The 24,800-nt window shown below is 49.7% G+C and overlaps 1 protein-coding gene, 1 long non-coding RNA gene and 1 pseudogene across 7 annotated transcripts in view; 2 read left to right on the forward strand and 1 right to left on the reverse strand.

Annotated features, from left to right (window-relative positions):
• GATA6 (GATA binding protein 6) overlaps positions 1-7,992 on the reverse strand; it is a 137,799-nt gene extending 129,807 nt beyond the window's left edge. Inside the window, exons 1-3 of one of the 5 annotated variants that reach the window (XM_087869929.1) lie at positions 7,868-7,992; positions 5,300-6,465; positions 667-833 (exon numbers count right to left, since the gene is read on the reverse strand). In XM_087869929.1, the coding sequence (XP_087726055.1) occupies positions 667-833; positions 5,300-6,428 (1,296 nt within the window). In that variant the 5' untranslated portion in view covers positions 6,429-6,465; positions 7,868-7,992. The other 4 variants (XM_087869930.1, XM_045781903.2, XM_087869928.1 and 1 more) reach the window with 4 other exon arrangements.
• A 16-nt stretch (positions 7,993-8,008) lies between these two features.
• On the forward strand, positions 8,009-16,881 carry LOC148108509 (uncharacterized; annotated as a pseudogene). Its single transcript, XR_015727819.1, has 4 exons — positions 8,009-8,141; positions 9,292-10,922; positions 11,891-12,127; positions 12,255-16,881. The product of XR_015727819.1 is annotated as an uncharacterized LOC148108509 (transcript).
• LOC148108510 (uncharacterized) lies at positions 8,439-24,555 on the forward strand. Its single transcript, XR_015727760.1, has 2 exons — positions 8,439-8,987; positions 19,530-24,555. It is a non-coding gene; the product is annotated as an uncharacterized LOC148108510 (long non-coding RNA).
• Positions 24,556-24,800: the final 245 nt, after the last annotated feature.

Below are 24,800 nucleotides of genomic sequence, written 5' to 3' on the forward strand. Positions count from 1 at the left end.
ATCCAAAAGACGATGGAATTTGGGGCTAAAATCTCTCTCTCAGGAGAAGAGGTAGAAGGGACCCAAAGGTATAAGGAACAGAATCAAAGGAACCCTGAATGAGGCTGTGGGGAGAAAGGGAGGGTGGGTTTGTCGTTGTCATATTCTACTGGGGAGGAGAGGGGGTATAAACGAGGACGGTTTTTCAAGAATAAAATCCAACCCAGAGCAGAAAGATCTCCCTCCTTCATCTGACCTCGGTTGGTATATTCAGTTTTTCTCCCCGGAGGTTACCGTCATTACTACTTTCTTGTGTCCTTCCAGAATTTTTCTAGTGCGTTTCCAAGTATATCTAGAGATATGTCAATATAGACTTTCGTGTATTTAAAAAATGGTAGCTCCCTACACCTTTCTCCTCCCCCCATTTACAGACACCATGCCCCAGGTGTAAATGTGGGGAAAGGCTGTCTTCGTTCCCCAGACGCTGGTTTCGGGACAACCTCCCCCCGGGTGCTCGCAGGTGTGAAGGGGACAGCTGAGTCCCCGCGCTCGGGCAGACCCCGGCAGCCCCGGGTCTCGCAGCACCTGTTCCCGCGGTAGCGCCCGGGGCGAGCCGGCAGCGCCGGGGCCACAGGAGGAGCGCCGCTCCGGGCCCGGGCCGCAGGGGAGGGCGGCGCTCGCACTCACCACGCGCTTCTGCGGCTTGATGAGGGGCCGGCTGAGGCCGTTCATCTTGCTGTAGAGCCCGCAGGCGTTGCACAAGTAGTGGCCGGTGCCGTCCCGCCGCCAGAGCGGCGTCTGGATGGAGCCGCAGTTCACGCACTCGCGGCTCTCGGGCAGGTCCTCCAGCAGGTCTGCGGCGAGAGCGGGGACAGAGGCCCGGTGAGGCCGCGCCGCTCCCGCCCCTCCCCGGGCTCCCCAGAAGACCCCCGGCACCCCTGGCCCCAGCGCTGGCGACCTGCTGCCCGCCTCCCCGCCCTTCCCCTTCCCCACGGGTCTTTCTGCTCAGCAGCCAAGCCAGGAGCCGGCCGTTGTCGCTATCGATCTGCTCAGCCTTTGTCCAATACTTCTGCAGCCCTGGGCGCGCCCAGTAAAACCCCAGGAAAGTAGCAGGACATGGTGCTGGAGGCCGAGCGCCAATCATCTGCCTTCGGTCTCCAAGGACCTCGGAGTTGAGATGCGCTGTGGGGAAGTCGGTTTGGGTCCCCTGACCCCTCCTTTCCGGCTGTTCCCAAGCGTTTCAAAACTGAAATCCATCATAATTACAGTGTGCCACTTGCCAAACCGAGCAAACCACACAGTATCAACACTGATCACTGACCCCTGCACCAAACCCACGAACATCCTGGGACACAGCTGGGCTACCTTATTACTTTTATCCCAAGTAATTTTTAAAGTATTTACTGTATCTGTCACCCTTTCCTTTTCTCTAATTAAAAATAAAAATGGACAAGTGAAATTAGAAATACTGTTTTTGGGCACTTTATCAATTAACTAGAAAATGACTCAGGTCTCCCCATGGGAAAAAAGGCACCAACATTAACAAGCACAGAGATCAATGTTAAATTTTCTTTTCATGCCACAAGGACCAAATGTTGAAATATTTTGAGTTTCACATGGGTCTAACCGCTTCTATCTGCGAAATTTCTACAAACGGTTGATGCTTTATTGATTCAGAACATTACTAAAACCGTTTCAGTGCTCAATAAAACTTTCATATTTTTGTACACCAAACTTCAACTTACACAATCTACCCAAATTGTGTTTGTGTCACTTTGCTATTTGATTATAGTTTCTGGTGTTTACAACTAACCTAAACCTGTTAATAAAAAATAATCTCCAGAGTAAATGGTTGTTAGTCACATCTATTACTTCCACTTAAATTTGTTAAATATGAATGAATACTATGTAAAATGAGACAGGTACTTATTAAGTACTTTTAAAATAGACTTCATAAAAAATAAAAATATCCTGTTTACAATTATTTATAGAAGATTCAAATGTCCAAATTTGGCTTTCTTTAAGAAACACTTCTGAATCAATTTTTAAAGTAAATAAACATTACATTTTAAAGTTTTATTTTGAAGATGTGTGCTAGTAAACCTTTCTATTCTTTCTCATTCCCCGAACAGTTCACAGCTGGTTTCTACCATCAACTACTTGTTGTAAAGATATTTAAATATGTCTTTGGCGTGAATACTATTTAATTACATGATACTATTTACCCTACAAAACAAGTCTACTTCGTCCTCAAGAAATAAGTTTAAAAGAAACTAGCATCCTACATAACTGGAGTTCAAAGTTGTCACAGGGATACCGCAACTTACAACACATCACAAAGATTTATTCTTCTCCACCCTAAAAGCCACTATTGACTACGGTAATCAGTAAAATGCTCAGGACTTCAAGGACACTGAAGTTAAACAAGGTATTTGTCTTAGTTGTTGACTTTAAAATGTTACCTATCAGAGACCCTCTCGATAGAGGAGTGGGGCATTCCCTGGAGAACCCAGCCCTAAGCCCGGCCTCCTTCCCCTAGGCTGGGACCAACAAAGACTCCCAAGAGAGGACAGTGTGAACTCTCCAGGTAAATCTCTTTAGTCATCTGAAAACCTGAAGACAAAACTTTAAGTCCACTTTGCATAAATAAAATTTAGGAAGTTTGCTGATGTCTAATTAAATTAAATTAAATCTAGACCTCCTATTTTCTCCCTACCGCTTACCCACCAGCGACAATCCTACAACCGACTAACGTAAGAAAAACTTTAAAAACAATTAGAAAATCTAATTGCGCTAGATGTTTGTTCACCGGTTTCACCCTACTCATCATGTCTCCTAAACACGACTGCGTTGGGTTCCCCTGGAGAAAATAAAAGGCACTGGGGAGAAGGGCACGGCCAGCGAATGCGTCCCAAGACCCAAAGAATGGAACACAGTTCAGCGGGAGCTTAGGAGGGCGCTGAGCTCAGGGACTGAAGCTTGGTGAAGACTCACCCCAGGACTCCCTCCCATCCACCCACCACCAAAATCAGGGAGAGGTGTATGAAGCAGGTTCCCGGAGGCCTCCCCACTGTAGGTTGAAAAAGCTCAGGTTTTAGCCCTGCTGTTTCCCAAATCAATTAAAGAGTGCCTTCAAAAATGGTCTGTTTTTTTAAACAATCAAAGTGGAAAAGGGGGGAATCTAGGAAGCTGGGAGGAGAGAGGTTGGAGGTCAAGGTTTTTCTACCACAAGAACACCTGTGAGGACAACCAAAATTAGGTCTTTTGCCTCTCCCACCCCCAGACTGGCTTGATTTTCAGCAGCTTCCTGCGTTCTTAAAAACTCTTTATGCAAAAGCTGGGTGTTCCCAAGCCCCTCCCCATTTTTGGTGGTTGTTTTTAACATACTCTGGATCTACAGAAGATTTTCCTAACTTTGCAACATCCTATCAAGAAGGTGAAAAGTTGGTGAAAGACTAAGCTAGGTTTAAAATTATATTTTAACTTGTCTGCCAACTGCACCCTACTGCCTCTGAAAAGATTTTTCTATACAAAACAAGTTGCTTTAAGCATCGGAAGACTCTGATTATTATGTCTTTTGGGACTACTTCTCAGTCTGGGGGGAGAGGGCTATGAAGACTACACTAAGGTGTGTCCTGAGACAGGTGGGGCTGCAGATCTCGCTCCAACTGGAGCTGCCCCCCTACCCAACCCACACACCCTGTCAGACTCCTTGCCGGATTCCTGACCGACTAAAGCCTCAGCCTAACCACCAGCCCCCTAACCATTCTTTGAAGATTCCTCCTGTCCCAGTCTCTCAGCTCGAGCCCGGGAACCAGCCGTGGGTCCCTATGCTGCACAATGAGGTGACAGTGCTCTGCTCTCAAGTCTCTCCTCAACAGGGCCCTCCACACCCACTCTACACAATGGTGAAGACGGTCTCTAGGGCCAACTTCGCAGAGCAAAGAAGAGAGACTTCTGACACCAGGATCTTAGGAGGTAGAGAAAGAGCAGAACTTGTTACCAAAAAGCCTGTTGCCTCCTCCCAGTGTTACCAGGAGGGCTGTTCAAGTCAGATCCTTCGCTTTCGGGCCACTGGCATTTCCAATGTGTCTTTTGAATACAAGGCTGGCAATTCACCACTTCGTCCTACTAGTTAGGGCCCCTGAAAGATTTGTTGTCCCAAAACGGAGCATGGAGGCTCCCAGGAAAAGCCCGAACCTGGAGTGTGACAACACCAGGTAGGATAATTTAGGCTGACATGGTCTCCTGCCTCTTTGCCACCTCTGTGACTCTCACACTTCCCCTCAAACAAACAACAGCCCCTCCCCCCCAAAAAGGTTTTGTCTTAGGAGTCTGTCAAGTTACCAAACGGGTTAAATACAAAGGAAGAGACCCGTGAAAGCACCTAGAAGGAACCAGAATGCTGCAACAGCAGAGAAAAGCAGCACTCGGACACCATAGTTCATAACCCGCTGCTTGAGCAGAAAACTCTTTTTCAAAATGGGGTGTTTCCAGGTACTTTGACAATTTTGTTTTCCCAGGTCACCCCACATCACCCCCAAACACTGGAATAAGATCGGTGGGTTGAATTCTGGAGGAAGAACTGATGTGGGAGCTCCAGGATCCCTGGGTCCCAGCCTGCCAGCGGCCGGCAGCAGCCGCCAACTCCAGGGACCTCGGCTCAGTTGATGTCAAGCAGAAGGGCCCCTCCACCAGCTTTCCGTCGGGACAGTCATGAGGCTGACCAGTCCAGGTATCCTCTCTTCTCTCCCTCTTACTGAGGGGGAAGCTAATTAGCTCCCTAGCTCCTTTTCCACCGCGGAGCCTTTAAACACTCTCCTTGAGAAAAGCACAATTCCTCACCTCTGGAGAGTTGAATTGATGAGAGGGTGAACCAACTGCCCCACGCTCTCCTAAACTTACCCCCCCCCCCCCCGCCCCATAGAGTCTCATTCTTTCACTTAGGCCAATTAGGCTCGGTGACAGGTCTCAGGGCCTTGTCTGTTCCTTCCCAGGCCCTTTTTCTCCAATTTACCCACCCCACTCACTGTTCAAGTCCCTAGAGCTTCTCCAAAGCACTGAGACATATAGGCGCCCTACGCCTCCTTCGTGGAAAGGAACTGAAACAATCCGAAAAATAGAAGCACCTCACCAACGCTGCCAGACTCTGGGTGGCTCTGCCACCAAAGCTCTGAAAATTCTCCCTGGGGCCGGGCCGACCGCTAGGCACCCAGACGGAAAAACCCTATGAACAAGGCCCAAGTCAACCAGCTGTTCCACACCCCCGTACACCCCAGCGCCTCAGGCCCCCACTCCCACGCGGCGGCGCACCCCTTACCTGCGCTGGGGCCCCGCGGCACCGGGAGTGGGGCTCCGGCGCGGCTCTGCAGGCTGTGCAGCACTGGGGTCTCGAAGGGTCCTGCGGGCCAGGCGGGAGTCAGCGGTGCACCCACGTAGGGCGAGTAGGGGTTCGGGTGGTGGTGATGGTGATGGTGGTACGTCCCGTTCAGCGGCCGCGCGGCCGACAGCGAGCTGTACTGGTGCTCGCGGCCGCCCATGGCCGCCAGGCTGCCGCCTCCGCCGCCGCTCACGCCGCCCGCTCCCCCGCCACCAGCTGCGGCGTAGCCCCCAGGGTCCCGCGCCGCGCCGTTGGCCATGGGCGGGCTGGGCGAGTAGGGGAAGCGCGCGGAGACGTGCGCAGCGGCCGAGCCGGCGCTCCCGGGCCCCGCGGCCCCGCCGCCGGCCGCGCCGCCTCCACTGCCGTACGGGGGGCTGTCGGCCGCGGCTTGAGGCCAGCCGGGGTGCGCGCCTGCGCCGCCCGCGTGGTTGGCGGGCCCGCTGCCCGCCCCCTGCAGGTACGGCAGGCCGGGCAGCATGGAGCCCACGCGGGTGGTGGGCACGTAGACCGGGGAACTGGCCGCGGCCGCGGCGGCTGCGGCGGCGGCTGCAGAGTGCACAAAGCCGCCCGGCGCGCCGTCGTAAGCGGCCGGCCCCTGGCTGGAGAGGGCGGCGAGGGTCTGGTACATCTCCTCGGGCTGCTCGGGTGCGAAGGGGCTCAGCTTGGCGCCGCGGCTGGACCACAGCAGCTTGCTGGCGGTCGCGGCCTGGTCGAGGTCAGTGAAGAGCAGTAGGTCCTCCCAGCTCGACAGGGCGCTCCCGGGGCCAGCGACCCCGGGCGCCGAAGGTCCGTGGGGAGCCCCGAAGGGATGCGAGGCGTACGGGCTGAGCAGCAGCGAGCGGGCCGGGGGTCCCGCCGCCGCCTCCGTGTCGAGTTGCGGCGTCCTGCAGTTGCTGGCGCCGCTGGGGCCACGCTCCCCACCCCGGGAGCAGCAGGAGGAGGAAGAGGAGGAGATGGGAGAAGGCGGCGTGGAGGGCTCCCGCGCTGGAAAGGCTCCGGAATCGCTGGCGTCCGCAGCCGCGGCCCCGAAGCGCTTCGGCAGGCACCAGCCGCCGTCAGTCAAGGCCATCCACGGTCCGGCGCCTCTCCAAACTAACTTCTAGCTCCTGAGGCGGGGTGAGGGGAGGCAAGGACAGGAGGAGAAATCAAAAAGGGTTACCAAAAGCACAGGCCTCACAGAATCTCACTCCCACTGCCTTTTCTAGCTAATGGGATTTCTCAAATATCCCGTTTCTCTCCCGGGCGCGGGAGTTGGGGAAGGACAGGGGAACAGAGCCTGGGTAGCCGCCGCAGAGTCCTCCCAGGACTGGGCTATCCGCCCTCCCTCGCCTGCACCGCCCGGGTCCCCTTGTCTTCCCGCCCACCCCCTCCGCAGCATCCTCCGTCTGAGCGCGCCAGATCCCAGGGGCGACGGGGAGACTGGCCGAGGTTTTCCTTCCGTCCCAAAGTGGATACCTCTCGGCCGATGACACACAAAAGAATTTAAGTAGTTGTTGCTTGTCGGCTCTGTCTTCTCCCGCCTCCCTACTGATGCCCCCCGCCCGGAATGCCTCGGTGTGAGGTCTGCCCGGGCGAAAATCACTAGCGTGAGGAAGGCAACCTGTCCCCGAAAACGAAACCGCCGCGTTCTCCCACACTGGCTTTCCCAGAGCTTCCCCGGCTGCGCTTGACGGGACGAAACGCGAGCTCCAGAGAGAAGTGCAATTCAGCCCAGGGAAGGTGGGGCGCCGGGGCGGAGACGACAGTCTCCGACCTTCCGGGCCCAGGCACTGCTGGGTGCCCGCGGGGCCGCAGTCTCACGCCCAGCCCTCCTCCCCGTGGCGCCGCACACCTTAGACAAGGCTCGCGTCTGCAGCCACCAGCGCGTGCGCTCACGCCGGCTGGGCCACCCCCGCCCACCCCGTGGTCATCCCCAGCCGCGGAAAGGCCAGACCGTTCCGGAATCGGACGTAGCGGGGTGGAGCGGAGCTCAGAGTAAAGGAGGAGGGGGAAATGCAGGGCGGGGGGGGGGGGGGTGAGACCGCCCCGGGGCCGAGGCCACCCCAAAGGGGAGAGCAGGAAGACAGACGGGGAGACTCGGAGGGAGTGGGGTAGGGAGGCGAAATGCAGCGGGACGGGCCTCCTCCGAGCTGCTTTTCCAAATCACTTCGGCTCCTCGGAGATAACCAGCCTAAAATTAATGCCCACACACAGACCCGGGCTAGATAGCTAGAAAGGAGTCTCTCAGCCCGCCTGACTGCCGGCTCCCGCCCCTTTGCGCCAGATAACTCGGAGATAAGGCTGCGCGCAGATAAGCGCTTCAGGGAGAGGAAGAGACAGCAGAAGTTGGTCCGCGGTGTCCCGGGAACCTGGGAGCCGCTACAGCCCGCCGCGACAGAAGGGAGACACCCACAGAGCAGCCCGCGGCCCGCAGAGGGCGGGATAGCCCGGGGCGGAGGGGCCCGCCACGGGTTGGGGGGTAGAGGGAAGGAAAGAGGGGAGCCCGAGCAAGCGAGAAAGCAGCCGAACCTCGGGTGCGCGCTGCGCATGGAGAACGGCCGCGGCGGAGACTGCTCCCGAGCGCGGAGAGAGGCTGTGGGCGCCGGCAGGCGAGCGCGAGTCCGGGGTCTGCGCGGCGCTGCTGGTGAATAAAAAGGAGAGAGGAGGCGCCTCTTACTGCTCTGCCGGAAAACTGCAGCCTGCGCTCCTGATTGGACTCACCGAGCCCTAAACAAACAGCGCTCGCCGAAGGGTGCCAGGCTGTGGGTCGGAACTGCGCTGTGCGAGCAGCTGGGCGCTGGAGGTGAAGAGGAGGAGGAGGAGGAGGAGGGAGCGAGGGGAGGAGAGAAAAGAGGGTGGGGAGGGGACCGCGGGCGGCGGGGGGAGGGGAGCGCGCCACCCCAGCAGACAATGAGCGCCGCGCAGCCTGCGGGTGTGGGCCGAGCTGCGAGTACCTCCTGGGAGGGGGCCAGTCCACCGAGGGGGCGCCGAGCCCTGGGACGCCCAGGGAGGGGCGGAGGTGGCGGAACGCTTGACCTGGCTGGCGACCCACACCCATCCGGCGGCACAGCACTTTCCTCCGCCCCCAGTTACACACGCACTCACGGGGGCGGCGGGGGGGAGGGTTGGCACGAGAGGAGTTGGCTGTGCACAGCCCTGCGCAGCCACCGCTGCGGGAGGGACGCGGCAGCTTTCGGGTCAACGTGCCCCCAGAATGAGGGGGAAAGTGCTTTGCTCCGCGGGCCTTCCCCGCTCCTTCGTCCACGTTAGAAGAGCTTTATGCTCTGCCTTTGTATGTGAACTACCTTAAACTTCCCCGACTTCTAATCGAGACCCTGGGACTTGGGTTGTGGTGACCGTCGGGGATCGAGGTTCCAAAGATATGGAAAAGAAGGAACTCGAGTGCCCCGCTCCCCAGCGCTCTGCCCTGCTTTTTAGAAACAGACTAAATTCCTAGGAGGTTTCGGGAAGTTCACGTCGACACTCACCAGCTAACCTTTGGGAACTTTTAATTCGGGGTCGTGGTATACGTAAAGGCTAGTCCCTGAAGGCGCGCGTGATGAAAAGGGCTTCCACCCCAGTCGCGCCCCGAGATGCTTTCCAAGTTTTGGTGTCCCGTTTGCTCTGAGCTTATCCTGGAGAACTTCAGGTAAGTCTCGGATAAGTCGTTGGAAAGGGGGGAGGGGGTTCACCTTCCCAGGACCCAGCGGGAAATACCGCTTCCCCACCCCCACCCTCACATACACACCCCTTCTTCGCTCCCTCCAAATGGTTATCACAACTGTGTACAAACTGATATGGTCCTGAGCCGGCAAAGGGACTGGAAATGAACGTCGCGGGGTTATCAGCGCGGATCTGTCAGCAGCGAGGCGCGCGGGCGCAGGTTCAGCCGCCGCAGGAGCAGTGATATATGTCTCGCTCCCTTTCGCTCACAAAAAGATTTCTTCCGACAGACGTGACCCCAGAAGGCCGCGGAGAGAGAATTTTAACTAGGGCAGGAGGAGTTGCTTTGTGAGGATGGATTTTACAATTTTTTTCCAGGTAAATCGAAGTAAATGATTTTCTAAAGGTCAGTCTCCCTGAAAGCATTTGGGCTCTTTTTTTTTTTTTTTAATTTTGTGTTTTTCCAGTTGGGGAACGGAGAGGAGCCAAAGCAGAGTTGAAACAGCATAACGAGGGGCATTGTAAAATAGGATTTTGAGAGATTGGGAGACCTCGTCGTTAAAAGTGTTTCCTCCCAATATAATTGTGAACTGTGAACCCGTGTATCCTGGAGGGAGAAGGGGACAGGGCCTGGCAATGAGGGGAAGATCGTGAAATCAAGGAAGTTGGCGAGAATTCTTTTTTTTTTTTCCATTCTTCGTTGTAAATTGCTGCTAAACACATCTGAATTTTAAATTGCTACTACGACGGTCCATAAACCGTTCTCATCCAATTTAGTCACTTTCATTACAATCCTCTTTGCTTCCCCCAATTGCTGTGGCGGCTCCCAGTTTCAATGCGGCCACAATTCGGCAGGAGTGAAGGTAGAAAACTCTGGAACAGAGACTGGCGACCGGAGCAGGATTCAGGGCTTTAAAATTTAACCTGAGTTCGATCGAATGGGACTAGCAGAAGAGGTGACCTGGCGTCCGCCTCCCACTTAACTCCGACCAGGGTTTCCAAAGCCTTTCTCTTTTGGGTTTTGCGTGAGTTCCGACCAAATTTTGATTTTTTCAGAAGCTCATTTGTAAGCAGATAGAGAAACATTGTGGACGTTTGACTTTCTTTTGAGTACAGCTGTTTTTGAAATGCTTTTCAGTTTTACTCTAAAAAGCAGGGGTTTTTTTTCTTAATACATATCTCAGTGAGGTGATTTCCAATGGAGACGAGTTTTTTTAAATCCTCTGGCTAAGTTAGACTCCAAGCTGTGAATGGCCTCCAAGCCCGAGCCCTTGAGGAGACCTAGACCCGAACCCGGTTCTTGCTGTGTGTGTTTCTTTATATTAGCAAGTATGAAGGTGTCCATGTGAATTTCCTTGGACAATAGCTAAAGCCCTGGGGACCTGCTTTTCCCGCAGCTCTGCAGCAGCTGTGAGAGGATGAGCTGGCCCTGGCACCGCTGGGACAGAGGTGAGCAGCGGGGCAGACTGACCACAGCCAGCAGTTTCTAAGGGCTTGAGAGGAGACCCGGCATTTTACCTTCCAGATTCCCAGTCTCTTTTTAACACTGCCTGAAACAAGAGTGGGAGGTTGTCATTTGCTCCTTTGCGGGGTCACAATTTTTTTAAGATTGATTTTCCAACTAAAGGACGGAATGGCTAGTAAAGTGTTTTTCTTTTCAGTTAACTTAAAAACAAAACTGTTTAAACCGCAGAGTTTCTTCAGACAGGAAGGCAAGGAAGCCTGACCCATCCAGTTTACCATTTTCCCAATGCATTGGATTTGGCCCTGGGGAAAACTTCCATTCCCCGGGGGGAGCGGCACATTTCAAAGCCACCCCCTAGGGGGTCCCAGGTCCCGTGCTCAGAGTTTCCTTTGAGCACCCCAGCAGTCCGGGAAGGCAGGCAGAATAGAGGATGCAGAGGGGAGAAGTGTACCCTAAACTAGGGAGGAACCCAAGAACTGGAGAAGTCCCCCATAGTTCCCCAGTAAATAGGCTCTTAAAAGTTCTATTTTCTTCGGGCTTTTTTTTTCCTTCTTTCTTTTTTTCTTTCCTTTTCCTTCTGCCTGTCTCCTTTTCGGGGGGGGGGGTGCTAATCTTAAACGAAATTATTTCTCTCCCGACTATTTAGACTCAAGGAGTGGCCCCTCCGGAGTGAGCCGCCCTCCTCGTCCTCAGAGAGGTGCTGGCTCTGGGGCGCGACCTGTCCCCAGGGCTGATTTATTTGGGGCGCGCCACACTACTATTCGCGATTCGAATCCAGCCAGATTAGAGCAGCCAATTGGGCAGGGGGCGGAGGCTTTGTTGCCAAATTCGAAGGGATGTTTGGGGACCCAGTCGCGCTTTGCTTCCAGAGGAGCTGTGAGACCCTGGCGTGGACCCGCATAACGACACGCCTTTACCCCGTGCAAACTTAAGCTCATTATGTTGTCAGTTCACAAAGCTCCCGGCTGCTCCAAAGACGTTTCAGAAAGAAAGAACACAATTTTTGAAAAAACTTCGTATTAAATTGAGAGTTTTTACAAAGCCAGATCTCTAGGGCCTTCTCGCCTATACCGGCTTTCTTCCTGTCCCCGGGACGCTTTTGCCGAAGGACAAGGGTCACCCCGGTGCCCCCCACCCCAGCCATCCTCCCAGACCAGTAGTCGGGTCGGGGCGGCCTGTCCCCGGACTAGGCGGCTGTCAAGCCAATGCAGGCGCGTCCAGAGAGTCTTGGCGGTGTTTGGGGGTGGGGGAGGGCTGTTGTTTTGTTCTATTTTTTTTTAATTCTCGAAAGCCCAAAAATACTCGTTAGAAGCGTCAGGTGGTGGCGGCGGAAGCGCGAAAACTGCGCAGCCTAGAAAACTGGGCGCCCCCTCCCCGGCCCGGCTCCCCGCCCCCTCTTCCCGCCGCCGGTCGCTTCGGGTAAGGAACTCGCAGCGCCAACGGCGGGCGCGGGCGCTCGGCATCGAGTCCCGGCGCGCGGCGGCTGCAGGCACGGCCCGGCCGCCCCCGGCCCCGCAGCCCCGGAACGCCCCCCGCGCGCCGCCGGCGGCCGCCAGCACGGCGCGGAGGTGGGCTCGCTGCGGCGGCGCGCGAGAGGTCACCGCGGTGGCATTCCTCCCCGCGCGCTGTTTACGTGACTTAATGTACTTCATACGCCGCGGGTAAGTTAGGGCCGCGATAAGGGGGCGGCCGGGGGAGAGTCGCTGTAAAAGCCCCACGCTGGGCGCCTTCTAGCCCTCCCCTCATCCATTAACCTTTTTACTTTCTTCTTCCCTCTCTCTTTTAAAGCTTGTTATCTAGGCCACCCATGACCGACGAAAGATCTCCCCTCCCGGCTTCTCCCAAGGCCGCTTTAAGCCAAATAAATTTAGCTATTAAGGGCCAAGATGTCTGACAAAAGATCGAAAGGTGTCTATCCGTGATCGCTTAAAGAAGCGAAGGAGAAGCTGGTGGCTCTCTGATCCCGATAAAGACATTCCACACGGCGCCGGCCTCCCTCCCCGCGGCCTGGTTGCGTCCTGACACCCTGAGTTCTCCGCTTCTCTGGCCAGATCTCCACGGGCCCGGCGAGACCTGCGTCCGTTGCCCTGGGAATGTGGCGGCCTCGAGGCGGCCGGGCCTGGAGGTGCCAGGCCCCAGGGTCCCGGGAGCCGTGGACCTCCAGGCCGGGCGGGGCTGGGCTTCCAAAACAGACCCCCTGCGCTTGGCAGAAAAACTAAACCGAGCTCATTAGGGCCTGAATTACTGTACCTTTTTGATTATTGTTCGATGCTGAATAATACTACAGTCAATCCACCCCTACTTTCCCACCCTCACTCCCTGCGGTTTTGCCGAGGGTCGGTGTTACGCCACATCGCTGGTGGTCCGGAGCAGAACTTCTTTTGAACCCGGATCAGAACCTGGTGGGTGGAACTGGGCAGCTAAATTAGACTGAGGCTGATGGGGAGGGTGTGGACTCCCAGAGTCAGAGTTTGTAGGTGGGAGGCAGAGGCCCAGTCATTCATTCATCCCCAGGCTGGGTTTGGTTATGAAGTGTGGTATTTACTATCGTTATTAATTATTACTGGCATCACTACACAAAGCCTAGGGCTGCCAGCTGGGCCCAGGCCCTGCCCCTGGGGGGATCCCTTCCCTTTCACTAAAGGTGAAGCAGGGAATCCACTTTCCTGATCCAAGGCTGAGGAGTGGTCTTGGGGAGCCAGGTGCTATGGTTTGGGGTTTCTGCACTGAGTCATTTCTTCTCCTCTTAGGTAGCATTCCTCCATACTGCAAACACACCTAAACCTTTTCTACCTCTTTGCAGTATGGGGGACAGGAACCTCACAGTGGCAGATTAGAGACTGCACTGGCTTCCCTGCAGCGGGGGTTCTTCCCGTATCTTCTATGGGGAAGCTGGAGACAGGACTCAGAATTCCAAAGGGCAAACCAACATCTTCAGTTTCTGGCACCTCGTGCTGGGCCCCGGAAGTGAAATCTGCCTCTCTTTTCTCATTGCCCCGCTCCAAATAAGGTGAACTCCAAAACCATCCACCTTATCTAATTCTTCCCCCCTCCCCCAGCCTCCTGGGATAGGAAAACTCAGAGCATGAGAAGGAAAGGGGCCATTTCTGCTCCCCAAAAGGGAAAGATACAGAAATTTCCACCGCACTAGACAGACAGGACCCGGGCTTTCCCTGGAGTTTGCTGGTATCGCTAGATGTTCAGACAATGCCAGTTCTAGGGTCAGAGTCCAGATGCCACTGCCCCAGAGCTCTCTCAGCTCAGAGACCTTTCTGTTTTTCTTTTCTTGGGGAGGGGGGTTGGGTGTTGCAAGGGGGGAGCAGAAAAGAAGGTGATAAGCCTTTGGAGATTTGCTAAGTAAGTAATGCTCCTTCTTAAGTCAATTAAAGGGGGGGAAGTGCCCCCCAAATAAAAAATTACTGCATTTGCCACCCAGAACTATGACCTCTGCACTCAGTTATGTTGCAGATATGCGGAGAATCGGGACCAAGAGTTGTCTACCCATAGGCAGCCCTCCAGTTTCCTGCACTTGCCCAACAACACTGCATATATACTGCACAGAGAAGAACCAGAAGGGTTAGCAACCCGTTTTGAAGTGTTTACAGTCTGGAAGTTTGGCGCTTCTGTAGAGCCGGTTAGGCAAAGTACCACAGACAGCTTGGAAGATGGAGGGAGATGCTTGATCCTTTCTCTGGAAAAGTACGCAGGCTTATAATGTCCTCTAGGCTTCACAGTAAGTTTGTAAAGAAGGGAGTCACTCTGGCTCACAGACGGAGGGAATTGCCTGGGTTTGAATCCTGACTCCACCATTTTCTAACTGTGTGACCAGGCCAAATTGCCTAACCTCTCTGTGCCTCAGTTTTCTCATCTGTAACATGGGGATGATAAAAGTACCTGCCTCACAGGATTGTTAAGGGGATTAAAAGATCACCAGTATCTATATTGTAATAGACTTGTATGTACTACACCAGATTTCATTTCTTTCTCGTGACCCAGCTGTTCCTCGGAGCTAATTAAGTTTCCAGGAAAGAACTTCTTTGAGCAGCCATTCAACTTTAAGGACTTGAAGTTCTTATGTACCAGCAGTGAGGATTTTATTTATTGCATTATAGTACGAAAGGGTGGGGTGAGACAAACATAGATCCCTTTACTTGCTTTTGGTTCCTTTGAAGAAGAAACATTCCTTGTCTCTCCCCCTTGCAAATGCCAGCAGCAGACTCCAACGTCTTCTACAGGACAAAGATAGTAATCTTGAGGCTTATCCCCTGAGAAAAGTATCCTGCTCCTCAGCAGCACCCCTCCCAGGGAACTGCTTTCTGGCACCAGGGGTGAGTGAACAGATGGGGCCATGAAGAAGGGCAACCTGTGGGCTGGCATTAGATAAAAGGGTGGGTGGGGGCAAGCTAATTAAATGGACCTGGTCCTCTGACTATACTCCTCCCATGCTTTGTACTTTTCAGTTTGGTATCACTGTTTATGCAGGAGACTTCTGCTTTAGTCCCATTTTGTTAAGGAATAGAAAATGATGGTCACTCAGAAGCTATGGAACACACTATTGATAAGGGAAAATCCAGGCCGTTCCAGCCATTTTTCAACTGATTTTCTTTCTGGGTTGTCGATTTTTGGGGTTTTTGTTGTTTGGTTTTTGTTTTTTCCATGTAGCACCCCATCTTCTAAAACAAGATCTCAACTTCAGTAATGAAAACGTAAAGAAAGAAATCCGTGGGACAAAACAAAATGCCGTTCTCTAGATAAAATGACAGGGAAGAGATTTGTTTTTCAGAAGGCACAGTCTGGAGGGAACATAAAAGTCTCCCGCCTGCCTGCAAGTTTTCGGCGGGTTTGTGCCCAGAGCCTGTTTTTCTCTCGTCTCTCTGACAGTCCTGATCTTCTCCACGTTTGATTTACTGAGTGCTGTCATTTCTCCGCTCTTTACTTTCACAATCACACATTCAAACCTGATAAAGTTCAAGACCCTGAATACTTGCAGCTTTCCCAGATTTACAGTCCCCCTGCCCCCCACCCCGGCCAGCAGCCCTGAGCCTGATTGAATCCTCATGGACAGATGCCTTGGGGGATCAGCAGAGCCAGCCGTCCAAGAGGGCTGGGTCCAGGGGGACGATAGTCCCCATGCCAACTCTGTTAGCCAAAGCAACCCTTGGTCTCTTCCTTCCCCTAGAAAATGATTGGCAACATCCTCTCATTTTAGTTTCAACTTCTGGTTTGTGACCTGCCCATGGGCAGGTTGCAGGAGCTCTAACTTGCAAAATTTTAAAATTGGTGAGAGTTGAGCGCAGAATCATGGTTGGCTTGCATTATTATTGCCTGATTTGCCTGGCTCTCCTAAACAGCTTCGTGATCGAGGGCAAGCCACTTAACCTCTTAGTGACTCAGTTGCTCCATCCATAAAATGGTAGAAATACTACTTTCTACAAACATTAATCACTAACTAATGACTTGGGCCCTCCTCCCTGCGTGTAGCTCTGTCCGGGCCCCAGGAAAGACTGCCAGCCCATGTCTGATCCGGCTTTTTGGATTCTGTCAGGTTAAATACAAACGTACAAGTTAATCTAAATACTATGCCTATGGGCTAAACAAAAGAAATGATTCATCTCCAAAGACTCAGCGGTTAAGTCAGGCTCAAGTTTGCAAACCACTGAAATGTCTTCGGATAGAAGATGCTATCTGCATAACCTGTTCTTTGTCTATAAATATGTAATAAGTAAACTTAAATCACAGGATATTGATGAAAAGCAACCACTGATGATGAATATCTTATTTACAATATGGTTACTATGTGGGGACTTCACATTTACTCAATAATTATTTTTACATGATTTAATATTTTCATTTTTCTTGAACTCTCTGAATTTTCTGAGTAAAGTAAACATTTTAGGCAGCAGTGGTTTAAGTAGGTCTTTAAGAAAAAGCACTGTTCCAACTCCATGAACCCCAAAAGGTGTGTCTTTTTCTCTTTTAAAAATTCATATCCTAAAGGAAACTAAACTGTCATAGTATCTAAAGGGAAAATTGTACTCACCTGTTAGGGAAGCAAGCGGAATTGTTACCTACCTGCTTCAGAAGGCTCTTTTTTTATTCCCCCAACCTATCCAGTCAGGAGATGCCCATTAGAATATATTACAATGTTGCTTTTTCTGGACCATAATAATATTCACCTCTACAGAGGTGAATAAAAATAGCAGCTTGACTTAATGGATATCAAATAACTTTTTCTGGCTACTCCTAAACCAGATTACTGCTCTGTTTATAATACCACAAATTAAAGGCATGCAATTATCCAACAAAAACAGTGTGACTATTACACCGTTTTTAAAGCCCGGCTAGCACATAGCCTGTGCCCGGCAGACTCCAGCCAAAAACCACAGTGTGGGTCCACAAATAAAGCTGTCACCTTTGCATTTCAAAGGCATCTTTCTGGAAAGAGCTCAGCATGCTTTGGGCCAAAGTGAAAAGGCCTTGGTAAGTAGGAAAGAGCCTACCCAGTGTCTGGGCAGGTGGGCCGAACATGTCCACGCCTTAGCACCGTGGCTGGGCTCAGCCACCGCGTGGAGCTTGAGAGCATGCGGATCTCTGGGTTCAAATCCCAGCTCTTCAGCTCGCTCTCTGGTTGTGTATTCTTAAGAAAGTTTTTAAGGTCTCTACTTGCCATTTTTCTTATCTATAAAAGGGGGCTGTAATAACAGTAGCCACCCCCAAAGAATTGTGAGTTGACTACATTCATAAAGTGCGTAGAGGAGTGCCTGGCTCAATATGCAGATTTGAATTGTTTGATAAATAAGCAAAAACGCAGATTTCTAGTTCAGGCCACCTCTTAAGGGGAAGGGAGATGAGGGGGAAGAGAGGAGGTATCAAGGGCTCAAACAGGTAGGGAGGTGATGAAAGTATAAAGAAAACTAAAGAGATGGGGGAAAGGCATTTCCTGCTGGGGATTATTTAAGATCATAAACTCACCTTCCAATGTGCTGTCTTCACAGTGACAAATGTGCCAATGGAATCCTAGGATCTTATTTTTTAAAGATTTTATGTATGTATGTATTTGAGAGAGAGAGAATGCGCAAGAGACGGGTGTAGGGGCAGAGGGAGAGGGACAAGCTGACTCCGCACTGAGCGCAGAGCCCCACACAGGGCTTGATCCCACAACCCTGAGATCATGATCTGAGTCAAAATCAACAGATGCTCAACGAGCTGAGCCACCCAGGCGCCCCTGGAGTCCCAGGCTTTCGCCCACCATAGTGTGTTTACATCAGAGGCAAAACTGAAGGTTGCAGAGGCAATGAAACTCTTTCAGGGTGCAAATATTTTACTGTCTTACAAGTGTAGATGATTCTTCTTTCGGCAGGTCAATAACCTTTCTCACTTAAGGAAGCCCTGCAGGATGGCTAAAACTTGGGCCCGGGTTTCCGCACCTGTTTTGTCCCCATGAGCTCCCCCAGGCTGTGTCCACAGTCACAACCAGCATGATTCTAATGATTGTAAAACCCATCCCCAAACCAGCGAAGACCACCACAGCGTGTCTGTACCACACAGCGGCCCTCTTCTCCCTCCACCCAACCGCACTCCCACGAAGATGGCTGCCGCCCTTATGCCCAGGCAGCACTGTGGTCATTGTGACACACAGTGAGTCACCGGCGGCCCATCTTTACTGCAGCCCTGTGCTCCTCTAGTCTGTGAGACCGGAAGGGCGTAGAGCACGTCTCGTTCATTTTTGTCTCTCCGTTAACACGCACAGCGTCTAGCACAAAGTACTCGCTAAACACTTGCTGGATAAACGGCGGAGGGTGCTAATATCGAAGATTTCAGATGCGGGGGTCCAAACGCAAAGCGTAAAATCCAGCATTATCAACACCACGTCACTCTGCACTAAAAACAATGACCTCTTTATAGGACTTCCTAAATTCACTTTTTTTCTTCTATTATTAAATAGAATCCCCGACAGAATGTTTGAACATCTACTTTTGCAGGGGATTTTATATTGAATAGAGCTGATTATCAAGTGATATCTCTATGAGTCATTTTCTGGTCCAATAATCTGAATACAAGCAAATCATGACTGTAGCTTGTGGAAATTTGCTGCTCTTTAAAGAAGCTATTGTGAGGCTATTACTGCAGCTGGGGCTTTGCCTCGGTGTTTATGGACTGGATATTTCTCACCACTCTACTACCACCCAACTTCAGAATGCTCTCCACATCCCCCCCCCCCAATTCAGCCACTTAAGAATATTGTCTGTACTCAGCATTCTGTATTAGCCATTAGTTATTAAGCCAATTGGAAAGAGCACTTTAAAAGAATCCATGGCTGATGGTTCCAATCAGGAAGAACTTATTAGACATCAACGGCATCTCCAGCACCATGAACATGAAGCAGAGATCTTTTGTTCCATCATGCCAATATTAGAGGAGCAGATTTCAGTCTTGAGAGCAATGCCTTTTGCCTTAGGTATAAGATAAAGGAACAGATTTTATGATTGGCACACACCAGAGATAAAATAGGATATGTTCACACCAAAAAAGGGACAAGAAGAGTCACTTCTGAAGGGCTCATTCAAATACAATGTCAAGTTCTTTTCATTTTTGCTGAACTCAGTTTAAGAATACGGTCATTTACGTTTACCACTGTGTTGTTCGGGGTAGTCAAAATTTCTCTTCATTGAAGGAGATGTGCCTAGTGTGAACCTTGGTGCCCTATTTGAAGAAAACCAGCCATCATCCACACCAAGGGTCCTCCCTTCCCTGAAGCCCCCAAAAACGTGGGAAATAGGGCAAGACCTGCTAAAGAAATTAAGGTCCAGCACATTCCCACACACCACCACAAAGGTGGGGCATCTGAGAAGGATACTGTAGATAAAGGTCCTGCCCTACAGAATCCTTTTTTAAGGACTTGTCACCATAAAATATCCTACCTAAGTAGCTGCACTCCGAAGAGACTCATCGTGCAGTCTCGGACCCACATCAGTTCAACTGTGCTGCTTTTGTTCCACAACATCAAAACCAAACGTCAGTATCACGTTTTCTCTTACTTGCTTCATCTCTCCACTGATACAGGGACTGTGGGCCGGAGATAAGGACAAAGCAAAAGAAGAACACTCTCTCACTTCCTCCCTCCATGCACCAACTCGGGCTCACTGAAGAGGCATCTGGACATAACCTAAGTACACCATTCAGGGGAGAGAAGAAACATATAAAATCAGCCATTCTCTTGCCTACAGAGCAACTGCCAGGCCACAGAACAGGGCTCCTGGTGAGACTTCTTTGTAGGAGATCATACAATGGGGGAACCAAAGGGCAGAGAAGAGGACTAATGTGGGAAAAAAAGGAGCTATTCCAATCCACACCCTCTTGAGACTCAAGGAGAATGAGATCGAATGACTTCCTGTGAATGAAAATATATACAGAAAGCCCAAGGCAACAGTTTGAAATAGGTCAAATCATCTTTGGTCTCTCATTAACTAGTGCTGTGTAACCAATAGGGGCTCTCATCAGGCTACCCTGCAGTCAATCTTTGTGTCATCTTCCCTCTTCCACCAACCCACCCCCAAGCAGGTGGCCATGGGTCTGATCTAAGCTAGTGTGGTACTGGAAGCCCACATTAGCTGGGCTAATAACCAGCTCATCCAAGGTAACATGCTATCGTCTTACTAGAGACTTGTATAGTAGAGTTTCTTTAAACAGTGGTGGGTAGAGTTTCCAAGTTCTTGGCGGTCTTGTGAAGATTTGGGGGAGGAGTCACTTAGTAACATTTATTTTCTACAAGGTAGGATATCACCTGCCACACCTAGAGGTAAGGTCGTTTTTGCCTAATCACAATTGCAGGCCTAGATCTGTTTAATTCAAGGCACTCTCTGTGCTCACTTGGTCACTTGTTTTTCAATCTATTATTATTTAAGTGTTGAAGGAAAAGTATTTTGAACCATGGAATTTTTGGATTGAAACCATCTAAAGATGGCAAATATCTCCGCTCTTAGAAAAAGTCCCTGCTTTGACAAATCCATGGGTAGAGAAGGAGGAAATTACTATTTGCTCTTGCTTAGAAATGTGAGTCTGTTTGGATCTCTCAGGTTTCCAAAAACTGACAAATCAAAAAATGAGTTTGCTGTGGGAAATAAGGTATTCTGTGTATAAATATTTAAGGGCAAGATGTGAGCAGTATGCTAGAATTTCAAAAATGGCTAAAATAATGATGGCAAATCTTCAACTGCTGTGAAAACAAACAAGATCCAGCTTGCTGAGTGGGAGATGTACAATCTTCAAATGCCATATGAGTCAAGAACGCTGCCCTATTACAGGGCTTCTCTTTTACTTACTTAAAATGAACTGGGACCAAGAATTATAGAATGTTGATGCTAGAAGATACCTGGAACTTCCTCAAATGTGACATCCTGGTGAGAAACCTGAGATCCAGAGGGTCCCTAAAAGTTCACTTCTAAGTCACTTATTTGGGACTTGGAGCAAATTTTGTCATAGAAATAATGTGATAAGGGATGATTAGAGCCCAAATACTGCCCTTCCCCCTCTCCTTATACAGTATTGTATATATCTGAACAGTATTACTTTCTAGCATTGTTTACTGCAAGTGTATACCATTTAATCTACAGTCTAGGTTAATGTGAGTGATTGACTACTGTTCAAAACATGTCAGAAGGAAGACACAGTAGGGGTACGTGGCTGGCTCAGTCGGTAGAGTGTGCGACTCTTGATCTCGGGGTTGTTAAGTTCGAGCCCCAAGGAGATTACTTCAAAATACAATCTTTAAAAAAAGAAGGGAGCCAATGCCCCTAAAGATATCCCTTATGATGCCTAGATACAAGACACCTGCACCCCTCTGTAAAGAAAATATTTTTCAGGGCACCTGGGTGGCTCAGTTGTTAAGCCTCTGCCTTCAGCTCAGGGCGTGATCCCAGCGTTCTGGGATTGAGCCCCACATCGGGCTCCTCCACTGGGAGCCTGCTTCTTCCTCTCCCACTCCCCCTGCTTGTGTTCCCTCTCTCGCTGGCTGTCTCTCTCTCTCTGTCGAATAAATAAATAAAATCTTTAAAAAAAGAGAGAGAGAATATTTTTGTTCCAAGGCACAGAAAACCTTCTCTAACTGAACTGAACAATGAGGACATTCCTGTGTTTATGTAACTGGAATTTCATAGTGGGGCAAGCTTCCGAGTCATTTTCACCCAGGAGCTTCCGCTCCATTTCTCTGCCACTCCCTTGTTTGTGCCTCTCCCATTTGTTGACTTCATCTTTAGGTCACTTTGGTCAGGTGGCAAAAGGACTGCAATGGAACAAGAAGGAGAAAGAGAGCACCCCAGTCATAGGATTTCAATCAGGAGTCCTGACATGCACCTTAATGGGACCCTGTAAGTCATATACCCACACCTAAACTAGTACGCTTAGCTTCCAAGTAGAATGGGCTGATTGGATTAAGCCAACTAAGAGTTAAGGTTGAGATCATCTCGCCTCGGAGTACATGGGTGACGATGTAAACTAATATGAAAATGTGGTGCATTGAGCTGGGTGAAGAGGAGAAATGGGCAGAATACCAACAATGTCCACCAAACCATCTTTCCCCATTGACCCCAGCCCCAGCCACCAAGGGAGGTATTATGTGGCATGGTGGAGCTAAGAAAGCTAGATGAACAGGGGCAGGCATACAGGTGTGGGGATCAGAGGATGGAAATGGAAATTAGCCCCACGTAGGGCTCCCTGCTCAGCGGGGAGCCTGCTTCTCCCTCTCCCTCTGTCCCTCCACCCACCTCGTGCTGTCTCTCGCGATCTCTGTCTCTCAAATAAGTAAATAAAATCTTTAAAATAAAAAAGAAGAAAGAAAAACGTATCTTGCATCACTTAGTAGTGCCTACATGTCTTTCTTCTTCCTCTCCATTCCACTTCCTTGTTGAAGGGAAACATAAGGGCCTTAGAAATATGACTTACTCTTTGTCTCCTGACAAAATAACTTGGTATCCATTAACTTCCCAGGATGCTTTGGGACAAAACCATGGTGGCTTTATTCCACTTTTGATGGTCTATCTTTAGCCAATCATGCACTAAGATTACAAGGTCAACCATGAGACTGACTAAAGAAATGTATAAAGAAAGTGGGGTCAATACTGCTTTCCCAACTACCTCACATTAATAAAAGCACATTACCCCAACTCTCCACAAAGTATCCCCTTTTTGACTAATGGTGGTTACAGTGTTTATTCACGAGCCGTCCAGCTGTAAAATGTAATAAATAGGCTTGTGATTGGAAAATAAGCTGGAATGGGATACATGACAATCAGTGAAAACACAAAATAAAATAAAGGGTCAATTACTCAGGCTTCTCAGGAAAATTGTCCCACATAAAGATTGATTTCAGTCTCGCTTCCACTGTACTCCAAAAATCCCACTTTCTAAAATGGTGGTTTCCCACTGCATGACTGGCTCAGAGCCCAGAGCTCTATCTCTGGAGCTTTCCACAGAGTTCCAAGTATTGCAGCCTTTGCTTGACTGGAAGCCTGGAAATAGAATTATCCTTCCAAGGGTTAAATTTTAAATAGTTAAGCTCTTTTATTGCAATAATAATACTTCACATGTTTGTAATGGCTCACAGTCATTTTAAATGCTGACTTAATAAAGAGATGTGTACATCTTATATTTAGGAGCTAAAGGACACTTGTAGTAGGAACAGAGCAAAGCTTCCAGTCTGACACCTGGTCGACCAGTCTCTAAGGTGGACTAAGCAGCTACAGAAAAAGACAAGTTCCAGAATGGAACTTTTTAAATGATAATTGCAAATAATTTTTGACTTTTATTACACATTATTTTTCTATATATTCTATTGGCTTTTATTATATATTATTTTTGAAAATCAAGTTTTTATTTCAGGATGAAACGTCTATTCCTCAGAAGCGATTGTTCCTTTTTTTAAATTTTTTAAATTTTATTTGTTTATTTATTTATTTATTTATTGAATGTTAATGTTTTTTTAAAGTGCTCTCTCCTTTTGACTGGTTTCTAGCCCAAATATTTTCTCCTTTTCACTAGCATGATTTTGCCTTTTGTAAAGACAAAATAGTTTCTAATATGGGGCATAAATAAAGTGTCAACAATCAGCATAATGATATTAGTTGTTTTGTGTTATTAATCACTCAGTTTGGGATATTGTTTCTTTGCTTTATCCTAAAAGCTTTTTTTTTTTCTTTTTTTTAAAGGGCTAATACTCTCTCTTCAATTTAGGTTGAGGTTTCCAGGCATGTTTTCCAAATTATCCACTCCCCTGTGGTTTACCCTACCCTTCACAGGGGCCCAGAATTAAGTCTGCAGGAAAAAGCTAGCTCATTCTCATCACATTGGAAGCTGTTTAAAAGGAAAGGAGTCGTTTCAAAACCCTTGTTTCTCAACTGTCAGCATTTAAAATCTATGGAGCACTAGCAAGTGGGCCTAAATGGATATAATCTTTTTGGAAAGCAACTTGATAATCAGTTTTACTAGTTGGAGAATTTATTGTATAACATTACAACATGTTCTCCAATGGTAGCAAACTGTAAAGAATTTATATGACCCACAACAAGGAAATGATTATATACGGCACATCGACACAGTGGATCATTTTATCGCCATTAAAAACATGTTTTAAAGGATCTTTAATAAATGGGAAAATGCTGCTCTTTATGGCATCATCAGCTTTATGGCTGGGAAGATAAGGAAGAGCTCTATTTTCTCTTTTGAGTGTGCGTGACGGTTTCTCTATTTTACAAGTTTCTATAATGAGCGTGTATTGTTTTTTGAAATTGGGGGAAAAAATCCCAGGAATTCAGGAAGGCCCAGGCCGGGCCCTCACCCTGGATGTGAAGTCTGGCTGTCGGTGGGTCAGTGGGTCAGTCAGCAAATATGTATCCAGTGCCTTCTTTGTACCAGGCACGGGGACAAACACTGGGGACACAAACGACTTCAAAACAAAACACCACCACCCAGGAGGGGTGCTGCTCTGAGACACTGAGTTCACAGCGAGACCTGAATGTGCGAACAGATGCAGATGCTTGCTGTCCCGTTGGCAAACTCTAACTGCTGGTACCCTACAGAAAACCATTTGAACAGGTATCTTAGTATGTTTTTAAAATCTGAGATATCAATCACCAGAAAGTCCACCTAATCTAAAATTTTTTTCTCGTACATGCTATTTTTAGGAAAAAAGATAAATGACAAGAAAACAAGGTAACATAGAAGATAATTTAAAAAAAAATTAGCTGGGGCGCCTGGGTGGCACAGCGGTTAAGCGTCTGCCTTCGGCTCAGGGTGTGATCCTGGCGTTCTGGGATCGAGCCCCACATCAGGCTCTTCCGC

The sequence above is a fragment of the Ursus americanus genome, chromosome 19 (assembly GCF_024610735.1).
Source record: "Ursus americanus isolate L20-20 chromosome 19, mUrsAme1.1.p, whole genome shotgun sequence".
NCBI classification, from domain to species: domain Eukaryota; kingdom Metazoa; phylum Chordata; class Mammalia; order Carnivora; family Ursidae; genus Ursus; species Ursus americanus.